This window comes from Brassica rapa, chromosome A01, assembly GCF_000309985.2.
Source record: "Brassica rapa cultivar Chiifu-401-42 chromosome A01, CAAS_Brap_v3.01, whole genome shotgun sequence".
Taxonomy (NCBI): domain Eukaryota; kingdom Viridiplantae; phylum Streptophyta; class Magnoliopsida; order Brassicales; family Brassicaceae; genus Brassica; species Brassica rapa.
In genome coordinates, this window is record NC_024795.2 from 34,852 (window position 1) to 50,587 (window position 15,736).

The window sequence follows — 15,736 nt, forward strand, 5'->3', positions numbered from 1 at the left end:
GCTCAGAGAAGATTGACAGCCAGCTTCGGTTTGAGCCTGCAACCTAGAGGGTGAATAATCTCCGTTTCTCATCCACTCTGAGTTGTCGATGCATATCATTGTCGCCTACGCACCACATCCGATCCACGAATCAATCTATAATACTCAAAAATCAGGAAGAAGCAGATGATGAAAGCCGAAAATCACCTCGAGGACTTGTGCTTTTTTTTTTTTTTTTTTTAAATTTTGGTTTCATCTGCTTCTGTGCATTAACAGCATTATTTGGGAAAAGTCCAAAAATACACATTTTTTCTACACAACTACGTAAGAGCATACTATTTCTGAAACAAGAAAGGAATGGGGGCAAAATAAGAGTATTAGAACATTTACAATTTGTCTACCGTACTACTAGTAGTAGTTGTATCACATTTGACGGCGGCGTTTTCTATACATAAATTTTTTTGGTATCCTATCTGCTGCCCTGAAAGAAGAATGAGAAGAGGAGCTACTGCAAATGTATCATGCTCTTGTTTACTAGCGGAAGTGTCGCCCCGTCTTTCCTCGATCCTAACAGCTTCTCGCTGCATAAAAACACAACTCATAAAATCAAATACTACTACTTGCTAAGCTCCTCTCATATTACCTTTTAGTACAATTTTTAATCAGCACTTGGTAAGCTAAGTTGATTACACACAATCTCAACACAGTTGTCTGTTGTAAACGCCAAGTATTCATTTGATACCCACCCCCCCCATCAATCAATCATCCCGACTCCACTTATTAGTATTAGCTAAAGTTGAGTAGTAAACCATCTCATCTCACCTTGTATACGGCGGCGGACAGAAGATGATGACGTAGTCTGCTCCGGTGGCGCAAGTGTAGGTGCTCGTCTTGTCGTCATACGCGTAGCTGTAGGCGCGTGGACAAGCGTGCTTGAAGAAGAGCGAGTATACCGAAGGCTGACACGTGTCAGGCGTGGCGTAAGCATCGCTGCAGCAATACCGCGGGTCTCCGAAGGCCTCGCAGGCGCTGCGGCAGGCCACGCCGCCCCTTCTGCCACGTGCCACCAGCTTAAGGTCTCTGGGACAGGCGCCGTTCAAGTCAACGAGACACCCGGTGGCTCCGCATCCTCCAAGGACGATTTTCTTGGGCAAGATTAGCACCGGGAGGTTGTAGCCGTCGACGAGACTGACGTCGTAGAAGTCTAGTCCCCCGGTGCCGTTGAGGGTGAACTCGGCGAGCGTTGCGGGAGGTTTAGCTCCGGAGCCCGAACACTCGACCTTACCGGAGCCGCAGTCAGCGGTTAAGCAGGAGAAAGAGCCGGAGCTGGGATCTTGGGAGCACAAGGTTCGAGCCCAGAGACGACCGGACCACGACGCCGGAATTGTGACGGACTTGGATTTTCCACGGGAGAGGCGAAAGCCAGTAGTGGGGAGAGGGGGTGAGGTGGCGCCGGAGAGAAAACCGGGCCAGATGGTGTTCCGGCAACGATTGGTGATCTTGAACGAAACAGGCTCAACTTCTGCAGAAACAAAAACAAAAAAAAAATCAACTTTACGCATCACAAAAAAGAAAGAAAGAGAATCGAATCGAATCGAATCAAACCTGAAAGAGAAACCAACAAGATCACAAACAGGACGATTCGATGAGCCATCTTCTCTGTTCCGATTTATCAAAACTCTGATGAAACCCAAACAACTTTACTTTCATAGCCGCGGATGATATATAATAGTGGAGAGAGAGTGAGTGAGTCTTGAGTGAGTGGAACAAGATAATTATTAACCCGAATCGAATCGAGTCGAACCTAAACCGTTGATGATGCTAGTCCAAACCCGGTTTTCACGTAGGGCTCTTTGTGTGGGCCTTTACACATGGGAAATTCTATTGCACTCCCATTCATCTAAAATCTTTCAAGTTAGGCCCTTTTTATTTTACACTCTACTTATCATATTCTCGTCTAAAACCTCTTTCACCAGTTCTTGATAAAACTATTCACTAAAACAATATTGTCCCTCTCTCTCTCTCTCTTATCTCTCTCAAATTTTTCAGAGAGAGAGAGAGTCGAAACCTGAGTCTCGCCGGTGGATTCGGGTGGTTTGATTCTTGTTGATCGAGAATCTGTTCCGGCATAGGTGGATCCTTAATCACCTTTGGCTAGTTTATGTCTCCAACGACGGTTCTTTCTATTGGAAAGCCGTTGGTTTTTGACTCCGGCGACATATCAGAGACTCCTGTGTAATTGTCGGCTTTTGGCTCCGTTTCTACCTTCCTGTCTGTTGTAGATAGCGGCTTCTCTCCGGTTTTTTTTCTAGATCTAGTTGTTTTTTGCTTCCTGCTTCTCTTTAATCCAATCATTCTCCACTTTCCACAATCGATTGACGGTTCCTCTCCTTGGTCAAGGATGTTGCATCTTCAGTGATGCGCCCCAAATCAACAACAGAAACAAATCAAGAAACCCAAAGAAAGAAGGGCCCAACAAGAAAATACAAGTCATGGTCGAATAATATATCAATCTGACGGCAATTCAGAGACCGTCAACCATTCAGAAGCACGAGATCAGCCGAAGAGTTTGGCGACCACAATCTTCCAATTTCGGTCAAGTCAAGACATTTATGATTTTTGGTCAATTCAAGGTCTTTGGTCAAGTCTTTCTTGTTTTTATAAGTTGTTAATTTCTATGTTTGACTAGTCTTTTATATTCCATCTTTTTGTATGCTTTGCCTATTATATAAAGGCCATTTGATCAATGAAATAAAATAAGCTTTGATTATTATTTTTGGAACCTTGAGATGGATTCTCACTTCTCGTTTCTTGGTGTGGTTAGCTCCAAGTAAACACCTCTTTTCCGTTGGACTTGTGCGTCATATCAAGCAACGGATCGAGACTGCTTCTGGTTGGATCGGTGCGTCATATCCGGCAACAAATTGGCTTTGGGAATATCAACAGCCTTCCGCATCTGCTGTGCGACCCTTCGTTTCACCATTACTTCCTTTGTTGGACTTGTGCGTCATATCAAGAAACAATCAAAGCTTGGTAGTATCAAGAGACTCTCCGCCCCTCTTGTGTCACCATTCAATCCACCAGTTCTCCCTTTTAGCGAGTTTATCCCCTTAGTCCGGCTGAGTGATCCTTTCCGTAATTTAGGGCATATAATTCGGACTTCCATCTATCTTTAAAGATGTCTGTCACTACTTTTAGGAAAATTGATTGTTTGGTTGCGGTTGTGTTCGATTGGTTCTTCTATTCTGAAGCTAAGTTTCGTGTCTCCATCCTTTGGCGTTTTATGTGGCTCTGGTGTTAAGGTTTGCTCTCGACTTGGGTCGATTGGAGGCTCACCTGTTTCTGGTGCTGGCGACAAAGGTTTTGGTTTGGCTTGTCATTGCTAGAATTATCTCGACGGTTTCTTCTCGTTGACGTCCTGTTTCCGGTGTGTCCAGTGGATCAACGTCGAGTTGTTCCGGCGATGACTCTCCAGTCGTGGAGTCGGTGGATATGAGTCAACACGTGTCTCCCAGTTTCTCCGTGTTCAACACATGTGTCGACTCTGTAGGACTTTTTTGAGTCTGGGCTTAGGGTTTCAAACAACAATAAAATCGTTATTCTAAAGAAACGAAGACAACAAAGGTTTCAAACTTCTCTGACCATCATCATATGTTAGTTCATGATACAACTATGCATTAAAAAAATATTGTTATATTTTTCAATTTTTTTCTCAAAATCTATGTGTTATAACCCCTATAAAATATTCAGTTTTTCCGGTAAATGGTTAATATACTGAAGCCTATAATCTTTAGTGTTGTTTTGAAATTTCTAACCACATTATACATTTGTATTAATGTATTCTAAACTCTCTTTCACGGTACATTGGTATCATTTTATTTCTTTATTAATTAATTTAGTAAAACTTCATTCCCTAAATCAGTGGATAAACCACAATAAAATCACTATTCTAGAGAAACAGAGACAACAAAGGTTCAAAACCCTTTTGCCTATCATCATATGTTAGTTCATGATAAAACTATGAATTAAAACAATATTATCATATTTTTTGAAATTTTCTCAAAATTTATGTGTTAACCTCTACAAAATATTTAGTTTTTCGGTAACTGGATAATATAATGAAACCTATAATCTTAAGTGTTATTTGAAAATTTCTAACCACATTCTACATTTGTATAAATGTATTCTAAACTATATTTCATGGAACATGGGCATCGTTCTATTTTTTTTTATCAATTAATTAAGTAAAACTTCATACACTCCCTAAATCAGTTGATAAACCACAATAAAATCGCTATTCTAGAGAAACAGAGACAACAAAGGTTCCAAACCTCTCTGACCATCATCATATGTTATTTCATCATACAATTACGCATTAACACAATATTGTCATTTTTGTTTCTCAAAATCTATGCGTTAACCCCTACAAAATATTTAGTATTTCGGTGAACGGTTAATATACTGAAGCTTATAATCTTCAGTGTTGTTTTAAATTTTTTAACCATATTCTACATTTGTATTAATGTATTTTAAACACTCTTTCATGGTACATGGGCATCGTTCTATTTTTTTATTAATTAATTTAGTAAAACTTCATGTGCTCCCTAAATTAGTTGACTAACCACAATAAAATCGTTATTCTAGAGAAACGGATACAACAAAGGTTTCAAACCTCTCTGAGAATCATCATATGTTATTTAATAATACAACTATACATTAAAACAATATTGTCATATTTTTAAAATTATTCTCAAAATCTATGTGTTAACCCTTACAAAATATTCACTTTTATGGTAAATAGTTAATATTCTAAAGCCTATAATCTTTAGTGTTGTATTAAAATTTATAACCACACTCTATATTTGTATTAATGTATTCAAAACTCTCATTCATGGTACATGAGCATCGTTTTATTTTTTTAATCAATTAATTTAATAAAACTTCATATGCTCTCTAAATGAGAGGACAAACCCAATAAAATCGCTATTCTAGAGAAACGGAGACAACAAATATTCTAAACCTCTTAACAATCATCATATGTTAGTTCATGATAAAACTATGCATTAAAACAATATTTCATTTTTTTGATTTTCTTAAAATCTGTGTGTTAACAAAACCTACAAAATATTCAGCTTTTTAGTGAATGGTTAATATACTGAAGCCTATAATCTTTAGTGCAGTTTTAAAATTTTTAACCATATTCTAAATTTGTATTAATGTATTATAAACTCTCCTTCATGTATATGAACATTTTTCTATTTTTTATCAATTAATTTAGTAAAACTTCATATGCTCCCTAAATCAATGAACAAACCCCAACAAAAATCACTATTCTAGAAAAAAAGAGACAACAAAGGTTACCAACAGTTATAACCATCATCATATGTTAGTTCATGATAAAAATATTCATTAAAACAATATTTTCCTTTTTTATTTTTTCTCAAAATTTGTGTGTTAACCCCTACAAAATATTCAATTTGTTCGGTAAATGGTTAATATACCGAAGCCTATAATTTTTAGTGTTGTTTTAAAATTTCTAACCATATTCTAAATTTGCATTAATGTATTATAAACTCTCTTTCATGGTATAAGAGCATTATTCTATTTTTTATCAATTAATTTAATAAAACTTCATGTGCTCCCTAAATCAGTGGACAAACCCCGATAAAATCGCTATTCTAGAGAAACATAGACAACAAAGGTTCCAAACCTTTCTAACCATCATCATATGTTAGTTCATGATACAAATATGCATTAAAACAATAATTTCATTTTTTTCTGATTTTTCTCAAAATTTGTGTGTTAACCCTTCTAAAATATTCAGTTTTTTGGTATATGGTTAATAAACCGAAGAATATAATATTTAGTGTTGTTTTAAAATTTCTAACCACATTCTACATTTGTATTAATGTATTCTAAACTCAATTTCACGGTACATGGGCATCGTTCTACTTTTTTTATCAATTAATTTACTAAAACTTCATATGCTCCCTAAATTAGTGGACAAACCCCAACAAAATCGCTATTCTAGATAAATAGAGAAAACAAAGGTTCCAAACCTCTCTAACAATCATCATATGTTTGTTCATGATACAAATATTCCTTAAAATAATATTTTTATATTTTTGAATTTTTTTCTCAAAATTTGGGTGTTAACCCCTACAAATTATTCAATTTTTCAGTAAATGGTTAAATATACCAAAGTATATAATCTTTAGTATTGTTTTAAAATTTCTAACCACATTCAACATTTGTATTAATTTGTTCTAAACTCTATTTCATGGTACATGGACATCGTTCTATTTTTTTCAATTAATTTAGTAAAATTTCATATACTCCCTATTTCAATTGACAAACCCCATTAAAATCGCTATTCTAGTTCAATTAATTAAGTAAAACTTCATATACTTCATATAATTTTACATGATAAGAATATTCCCTAAAACAATATTTTTATATTTTTCAAATTTTCTCAAAATTTGGGTGTTAACCCCTACAAAATATTCAGTTTTTCGGTAAATGGTTAATATACCAAAGCATATAATCTTTAGTATTGTTTTATTATTTATAACCACATTCGACATTTGTATTAATTTATTCTAAATTCTATTTCATGATACATGGGCATCGTTATATTTTTTATCAATTAATTTAGTAAAACTTCATATGCTCCCTAAATCAATGGACAAAGCCCAATAAAATCGCTATTCTAGAGAAACAGAGACAACAAAGGTTCTAAACCTCTCTAACCATCATCATATGTTTGTTCGTGATACAAATATTCCTTAAAATAATATTTTTATATTTTTGAATTTTTTCTCAAAATGTGGGTGTTAACCCCTACAAATTATTCAGTTTTTCAGTAAATGGTTAATATACCAAAATATATAATCTTTAGTATTGTTTTAAAATTTCTAACCACATTCAACATTTGTATTAATTTATTCTAAATTCTATTTCATGGTACATGGACATCGTTCTATTTTTTATCAATTAATTTAATAAAATTTCATATACTCCCTATTTCAATTGACAAACCCCAATAAAATCGCTATTCTAGAGAAACAAAGACAACAAAGGTTCCAAACCTCTCTAAACATCATAATATGTTAGTTCATGATACAAATATGCATTAAAACAATATTTTCATTATTTTGAATTTTTTTCAAAATTTGTGTGTAAACCCCTACAAAATATTCAGTTTTTTGGTAAATGGTTAATATACCGAAGCATGTAATCTTTAGTGTTGTTTTAAAATTTCTAACCACATTATATATTTGTATTAATGTATTCTAAACTCTATTTCATGATACATGGGCATTGTTTTATTTTTTATCAATTAATTTAGTAAAACTTCATATGCTCTTAAATCAGTGGACAAACCCCAATAAAATCGCTATTCTAGAAAAACGAAGATAACAAAAGTTCCAAACCTCTCTAACTATCATCATATGTTAGTTCATGATACAAATATGCAGTATAACGATATTTTCATTTTTTTGGAATATTTCTCAAAATTTGTGTGTTAACCTCAACAAAAAATTCAATTTTTCGGTAAATGGTTAATATACTGAAGCATATAATCTTAACTGTTCTTTTAAAATTTCCAACCACATTATACATTTGTATTAATGTATTCTAAACTATATTTCATGATACATGGTCATCGTTCTATTTTTTATCAATTAATTTAGTAAATTTCATAAGCTCTTTAAACTAGTGGACAAAACCCCCCAATAAAATCGCTAATCTAGAGAAACGGAGACAACAAAGGTTCCAAACCTCTCTAACCATAATCATATGTTAGTTCATGATACAAAATGCATAAAAACAAAATTTTTATTTTTTTCTCAAAACTTGTGTGTTAACCCCTATAAAACATTCAATTTTTCGGTAAATGGTTAATATACCAAAGCATATAATCTTCAGTGTTGTTTTAAAATTTCTAACCACATTCTACATTTATATTAATGTATTATAAACTCTATGTCATGCTACATGAGCATCATTCTATTTTTCATCAATTAATTTAGTAAAACTTCATATGATCTTAAATTACTGTACAAACTCCAATAAAAACGCTATTCTAGAGAAACGGAGACAACAAAGGTTCCAAACCTCTCTAACCATAATCATATGTTAGTTCATGATACAAATATGCATTAAAACAATATTTAAATTTTTTTCATTTTTTTCTTAAAATTTGTGTGTTAACCCCTACAAAATATTCAATTTTTCGGTAAATGGTTAATATACTGAAGCATATAATCTTTAGTATTCTTTTAAAATTTCTAACCATATTATACATTTGTATTAATGTATTCTAAACTCTATTTCAAAGTACATCGGCATCGTTCTATTTTTATCAATTAATTTAGTAAAACTTCATAAGCTCCCTAAACCAATGGACAAAACCCCCCTATAAAATTGCTATCCTAGAGAAATGGAGACAACAAAGGTCCCAAACCTTTCAAACCATCATCATATGTTAGTTCATGATAAAAGTATGCATTAAAATAATATTTAATTTTTTTGAATTTTTCTCAAAATTTGTGTGTTAACCCCTACAAAATATTCAGTTTTTCGGTAAATGGTTAATATACCGAAGCATGTAATCTTTAGTGTTGTTTAAAATTTCTAACCACATTCTACATTTGGATTAATGTATTCTAAACTCTATTTCATGGTACGTGGGCATTGTTCTATTTTTTATCAATTAATTTGGTAAAACTTCATATGCTCCCCCCAATAAAATCGCTATTATAGAGAAACAAAGACAACAAAGGTTCTAAACCTCTCTAACTATCATCATATGTTAGTTCTTGATACAAATATGCATTAAAACGATATTTTCATTATTTTGAATTTTTCTCAAAATTTGTGTGTTAACTCCTACAAAATATTCAATTTTTCGGTAAATGGTTAATATAGTGAAGCATATAATCTTTAGTGTTCTTTTAAAATTTCTAACCACATTATACATTTTTATTAATGTATTATAAACTCTATTTCATGGTACATGGGCATCATTCTATTTTTTATCAATTAATTTAGTAAAACCTCATAAGCTCCCTAAACTAGTGACAAAACCCCCCAATAAAATCGCTATTCTAGAGAAACGGACACAACAAAGGTTCCAAACCTCTCTAACCATCATTATATGTTAGTTCATGATACAAATATGCCTAAAAACAAAATTTTCATTTTTTTTTGAATTTGTTTCAAATTTGTGTGTTAACCCCTACAGAATATTCAGTTTTTCGGTAAAGGGTTAATATACCAAAGCATATAATCTTCAGTGTTGTTTTAACATTTCTAACCACATTCTACATTTATATTAATGTATTCTAAACTCTATGTCATGCTACATGGGCATCATTCTATTTTTTATGAATCAATTTAGTAAAACTTCATATGTTCCTAAATTACTATACAAAGTCTAATAAAAACGCTATTCTAGAGAAACAGAGAAAACAAAGGTTCCAAACTTCTCTAACCATAATCATATGTTAGTTCATGATACAAATACGCATTAAAACAATATTTTAATTTTTTTCATTTTTTCTCAAAATTTGTGTGTTAACCCCTACAAAATATTCAATTTTTTGGTAAATGGTTAATATACTGAAGCATATAATCTTTAGTGTTTTTTTAAAATTTCTCACCACATTATATTTTTGTATTAATGTATTCTAAACTCTATTTCAAGGTACATGGGAATCGTTTTATTTTTTTATCAATTAATTTAGTAAAACTTCATAAGCTCCCTAAACCAGTGGACAAAACCCCCCAATAAAATCGTTATCCTAGAGAAACGGAGACAACAAAGGTTCCAAATCTTTCTAACCATCATCATATCTTAGTTCATGATACAAATATGCATTAAAGCAACATTTTCATTTTTTTTTAATTTTTCTCTAAATTTGTGTGTTAACCCCTTCAAAATATTTAGTTTTTCGGTAAATGGTTAATATACTGAAGCATATAATATTTAGTGTTGTTTTAAAATTTATAACTACATTATACATTTGTATTAATGTATTATAAAGTATATTTCATGGTACATGGGAATCGTTCTATTTTTTATCAATTATTTTAGTAAAAATTCATATGCTCCCTAAATCAATTGACAAACCCCAATAAAATCGCTATTCTAGAGAAACGGAGACAACAATGGTTCCAAACCTCTCTAAACATCATCATATGTTAGTTCATGATGCACTTATGCATTAAAACAATATTTTTTTTTTTTAAATTTTTCTCAAAATTTATGTGTAAACCCTTACAAAATACTCAGTTTTTTGGTAAATGGTTAATATACTGAAGCATGTAATCATTAGTGTTATTTTAAAATTTCTAACCACATTCTACATTTGGATTAATGTATTCTAAACTCTATTTCATAGTACACGGGCATTGTTCTATTTTTATTATTTAATTTAGTAAAACTTCATATGCTCTCTAAATCAGTGGACAAACCCCAATAAAATCGCTATTCTAGAGAAACGAAGACAACAAAGGTTCCAAACCTCTCTAACTATCATAATATGTTAGTTCATGATACAAATATTCATTAAAACGATATTTTCATTTTTTTGAATTTTTTTCAGAATTTGTGTGTTAACCCCTACAAAATATTCAATTTTTCGGTAAATGGTTAATATAGTGAAGCATATAATATCTAGTGTTATTTTAAAATTTCTAACCACATTATACATTTGTATTAATGTATTCTAAACTCTATTTCACGGTACATGGGCATCTTTCTATTTTTTATCAATTAATTTAGTGAAACTTCATAAGCTCCCTAAACTAGTAGACAAAACCCCCCCCAATAAAATCGCTATTCTAGAGAAACGGAGACAACAAAGGTTCCAAAACCTCTAACCATCATTATATGTTAGTTTATGATACAAATATGCATAAAAACAAAATTTTCATTTCTTTTGAATTTTTCTCAAAATTTGTGTGTTAACCCCTACAGAATATTCAGTTTTTCGGTAAAGGGTTAATATACCAAAGCATATAATCTTCAGTGTTGTTTTAAAATTTCTAACCATATTCTACATTTATATTAATTTATTCTAAACTCTCTGTCATGCTACATGGACATTATTCTATTTTTCATCAATTAATTTAGTAAAACTTCATATGTTCCTAAATTACTGTACAAACCCCAATAAAAACGCTACTCTAGAGAAACGGAGACAACAAAGGTTCCAAACCTCTCTAACCATAATCATATGTTAGTTCATGATACAAATATGCATTAAAACCATAATTTTATTTTTTCATTTTTTTCTCAAAATTTGTGTGTTAACCCCTACAAAATATTCAATTTTACGGTAAATGGTTAATATACTGAAGCATATAATCTTTAGTGTTCTTTTAAAATTTCTAACCACATTATACATTTGTATTAATGTATTCTAAACTCTATTTCAAAGTACATGGGCATCATTCTATTTTTTATCAATTAATTTAGTAAAACTTCATAAGTTCCCTAAACCAATGGACAAAACCCCCCAATAAAATTTCTATCCTAGAGAAACGGAGACAACAAAGGTTTCAAACCTTTCAAACCATCATCATATGTTAGTTCATGATAAAAGTATGTATTAAAATAATATTTAGTTTTTTTGAATTTTTCTCAAAATTTGTGTGTTAACCCCTACAGAATATTCAGTTTTTCGGTAAAGGGTTAATATACCAAAGCATATAATCTTCAGTGTTGTTTTTAAATTTCTAACCATATTCTACATTTATATTAATGTATTCTAAACTCTATGTCATGCTACATGGACATCATTCTATTTTTCATCAATTAATTTAGTAAAACTTCATAAGTTCCTAAATTACTGTACAAACCCCAATAAAAACGCTACTCTAGAGAAACGGAGACAACAAAGGTTCCTAACCTCTTTAACCATAATCATATGTTAGTTCATGATACAAATATGCATTATAACAATATTTTCATTTTTTCATTTTTTTCTCAAAATTTATGTGTTAACCCCTACAAAATATTCAATTTTTCAGTAAATGGTTAATATACTGAAGCATATAATCTTTAGTGGTATTTTAAAATTTCTAACCACATTATACATTTGTATTAATATATTCTAAACTCTATTTCAAAGTACACGGACATCGTTCTATTTTTTAATCAATTAATTTAGTAAAACTTCATAAGCTCCCTAAACCAATGGACAAAACCCCCCTATAAAATTGCTATGCTAGAGAAATGGAGACAACAAAGGTTCCAAACCTTTCAAACCATCATTATATGTTAGTTCATGATAAAAGTATGTATTAAAATAATATTTAATTTTTTTGAATTTTTCTCAAAATTTGTGTGTTAACCACTACAAAATATTCAGTTTTTCGGCAAATGGTTAATATACCGAAGCATGTAATCTTTAGTGTTGTTTAAAATTTCTAACCACATTCTACATTTGGATTAATGTATTCTAAACTCTATTTCAGGGTACATGGGCATTGTTCTATTTTTTATCAATTAATTTGGTAAAACTTTAGATGCTCCCTAAATGAGTGGACAAACCTCAATAAAATCGCTATTCTAGAGAAACAAAGACAACAAAGGTTCAAAACCTCTATAACTATCATCATATGTTGGTTCTTGATACAAATTTGCATTAAAACGATATTTTTATTTTTTTGAATTTTTCTCAAAATTTTTGTGTTAACCCCTACAAAATATTCAATTTTTCGGTAAATGGTTAATATAGTGAAGCATATAATCTTTTGTGTTCTTTTAAAATTTCTAACCACATTATACATTTGTATTAATGTATTCAAAACTCTATTTCATGGTACATGGGGATCGTTCTATTTTTTATCAATTAATTTAGTAAAACTTCATAAGCTCCCTACACTAGTAGACAAAACCCCCCAATAAAATCGTTATTCTAGAGAAACGGAGACAACAAAGGTTCCAAACCTCTCTAACCATCATCATATATTAGTTCATGATACAAATATACATAAAAACAAAATTTTCATTTTTTTTTTAATTTGTTTCAAAATTTGTGTGTTAACCCCTACAGAATATTCATTTTTTCGGTAAAGGGTTAATATACCAAAGCATATAATCTTCAGTGTTGTTTTAAAATTTCTAACCACATTCTACATTTATACTAATGTATTCTAAACTCTATGTCATGCTACATGGGCATCATTCTATTTTTTATGAATTAATTTAGTAAAACTTCATATGTTCCTAAATTACTATACAAACTCCAATAAAAACGCTATTCTAGAGAAACGGAGAAAACAAAGGTTCCAAACCTTTATAACCATCATCATATGTTAGTTCATGATACAAATATGCATTAAAGCAATATTTTCATTTTTTTTTTCTCAAAATTTGTGTGTTAACCCCTACAAAATATTCAGTTTTTCAGTAAATGGTTAATATACTGAAGCATATAATATTTAGTGTTGTTTTAAAATTTCTAACCACATTATACATTTGTATTAATGTATTATAAAGTCTATTTCAGATATATGGGAATCGTTCTATTTTTTATCAATTATTTTAGTAAAAATTCATATGCTCCCTAAATCAATTGACAAACCCCAATAAAATCGCTATTCTAGAGAAACGGAGACAACAATGGTTCCAAACCTCTATAAACATCATCATATGTTAGTTCATGATACACTTATGCATTAAAACAATATTTTTATTTTTTTGAATTTTTCTCAAAATTTATGTGTAAACCCTTACAAAATACTTAGTTTTTTGGTAAATGGTTAATATACTGAAGCATGTAATCATTAGTGTTATTTTAAAATTTCTAACCATATTCTACATTTGGATTAATGTATTCTAAACTCTATTTCATGGTACATGGGCATTGTGCTATTTTTTATTATTTAATTTAGTAAAACTTCATATGCTCTCTAAATCAGTGGACAAACCCCAATAAAATCGCTATTCTAGAGAAACGAAGACAACAAAGGTTCCAAACCTCTCTAACTATCATAATATGTTAGTTCATGATACAAATATGCATTAAAACGATATTTTCATTTTTTTGAATTTTTTTCAGAATTTGTGTGTTAACCCCTACAAAATATTCAATTTTCGGTAAATGGTTAATATAGTGAAGCATATAATATTTAGTGTTCTTTTAAAATTTCTAACCACATTATAAATTTGTATTATTGTATTCTAAACTCTATTTTACGGTACATGGGCATCGTTCTATTTTTTATCAATTAATTTAGTAAAACTTCATAAGCTCCCTAAACTAGTAGACAAAACCCCCCAATAAAATCGCTATTCTAGAGAAACGGAGAAAACAAAGGTTCCAAACCTCCCTAACCATCATTATATGTTAGTTTATGATACAAATATGCATAAAAACAAAATTTTCATTTCTTTTGAATTTTTCTCAAAATTTGTGTGTTAACCCCTACAGAATATTCAGTTTTTCGGTGAAGGGTTAATATACCAAAGCATATAATCTTCAGTGTTGTTTTAAAATTTCTAACCATATTCTACATTTGTATTAATGTATTCTAAACTCTATTTCACGGTACATGGGCATCGTTCAATTTTTTATCAATTAATTTAGTAAAACTTCATAAGCTCCCTAAACTAGTAGACAAAACCCCCCAATAAAATCGCTATTCTAGAGAAACGGAGACAACAAAGGTTCCAAACCTCTCTAACCATCATTATATGTTAGTTTATGATACAAATATGCATAAAAACAAAATTTTCATTTCTTTTGAATTTTTCTCAAAATTTGTGTGTTAACCCCTACAGAATATTCAGTTTTTCGGTAAATGGTTAATATACCAAAGCATATAATCTTCAGTGTTGTTTTAAAATTTCTAACCATATTCTACATTTGTATTAATGTATTATAAACTCTATTTCATGGTACATGCGCATCATTCTATTTTTTATCAATTAATTTAGTAAAACCTCATAAGCTCCCTAAACTAGTACACAAAACCCCCCCCCAATAAAATCGCTATTCTAGAGAAACAGACACAACAAAGGTTCCAAACCTCTCTAACCATCATTATATGTTAGTTCATGATACAAATATGCCTAAAAACAAAATTTTCATTTTTTTTTGAATTTTTTTCAAATTTGTGTATTAACCCCTACAGAATATTCAGTTTTTCGGTAAAGGGTTAATATACCAAAGCATATAATCTTCAGTGTTGTTTTAACATTTCTAACCACATTCTACATTTAAATTAATGTATTCTAAACTCTATGTCATGCTACATGGGCATCATTCAATTTTTTATAAATCAATTTAGTAAAACTTCATATGTTCCTAAATTACTATACAAAGTCCAATAAAAACGCTATTCTAGAGAAACAGAGAAAACAAAGGTTCCAAATTTCCTAACCATAATCATATGTTAGTTCATGATACAAATATGCATTAAAACAATATTTTAATTTTTTTCATTTTTTCTCAAAATTTGTGTGTTAACCCCTACAAAATATTCAATTTTTTGGTAAATGGTTAATATACTGAAGCATATAATCTTTAGTGTTCTTTTAAAATTTCTCACCACATTATATATTTGTATTAATGTATTCTAAACTCTATTTCAAGGTACATGGGAATCGTTTTATTTTTTATCAATTAATTTAGTAAAACTTCATAAGCTCCCTAAACCAGTGGACAAAACCCCCCAATAAAATCGTTATCCTAGAGAAACGGAGACAACAAAGGTTCCAAATCTTTCTAACCATCATCAT

At 30.7% G+C, this 15,736-nt stretch overlaps 1 protein-coding gene across 1 annotated transcript; it reads right to left on the reverse strand.

Moving 5' to 3' along the window:
* Positions 1-236: 236 nt before the first annotated feature.
* On the reverse strand, positions 237-1,869 carry LOC103844371 (thaumatin-like protein 1b). Its single transcript, XM_009121171.3, has 3 exons — positions 1,585-1,869; positions 802-1,501; positions 237-560 (listed from the first exon to the last, which is right to left on the reverse strand). The coding sequence occupies exons 1-3, from the start codon at positions 1,631-1,633 to the stop codon at positions 485-487; spliced, it is 825 nt and encodes a 274-aa protein (XP_009119419.2). The 5' UTR covers positions 1,634-1,869; the 3' UTR covers positions 237-484.
* Positions 1,870-15,736: the final 13,867 nt, after the last annotated feature.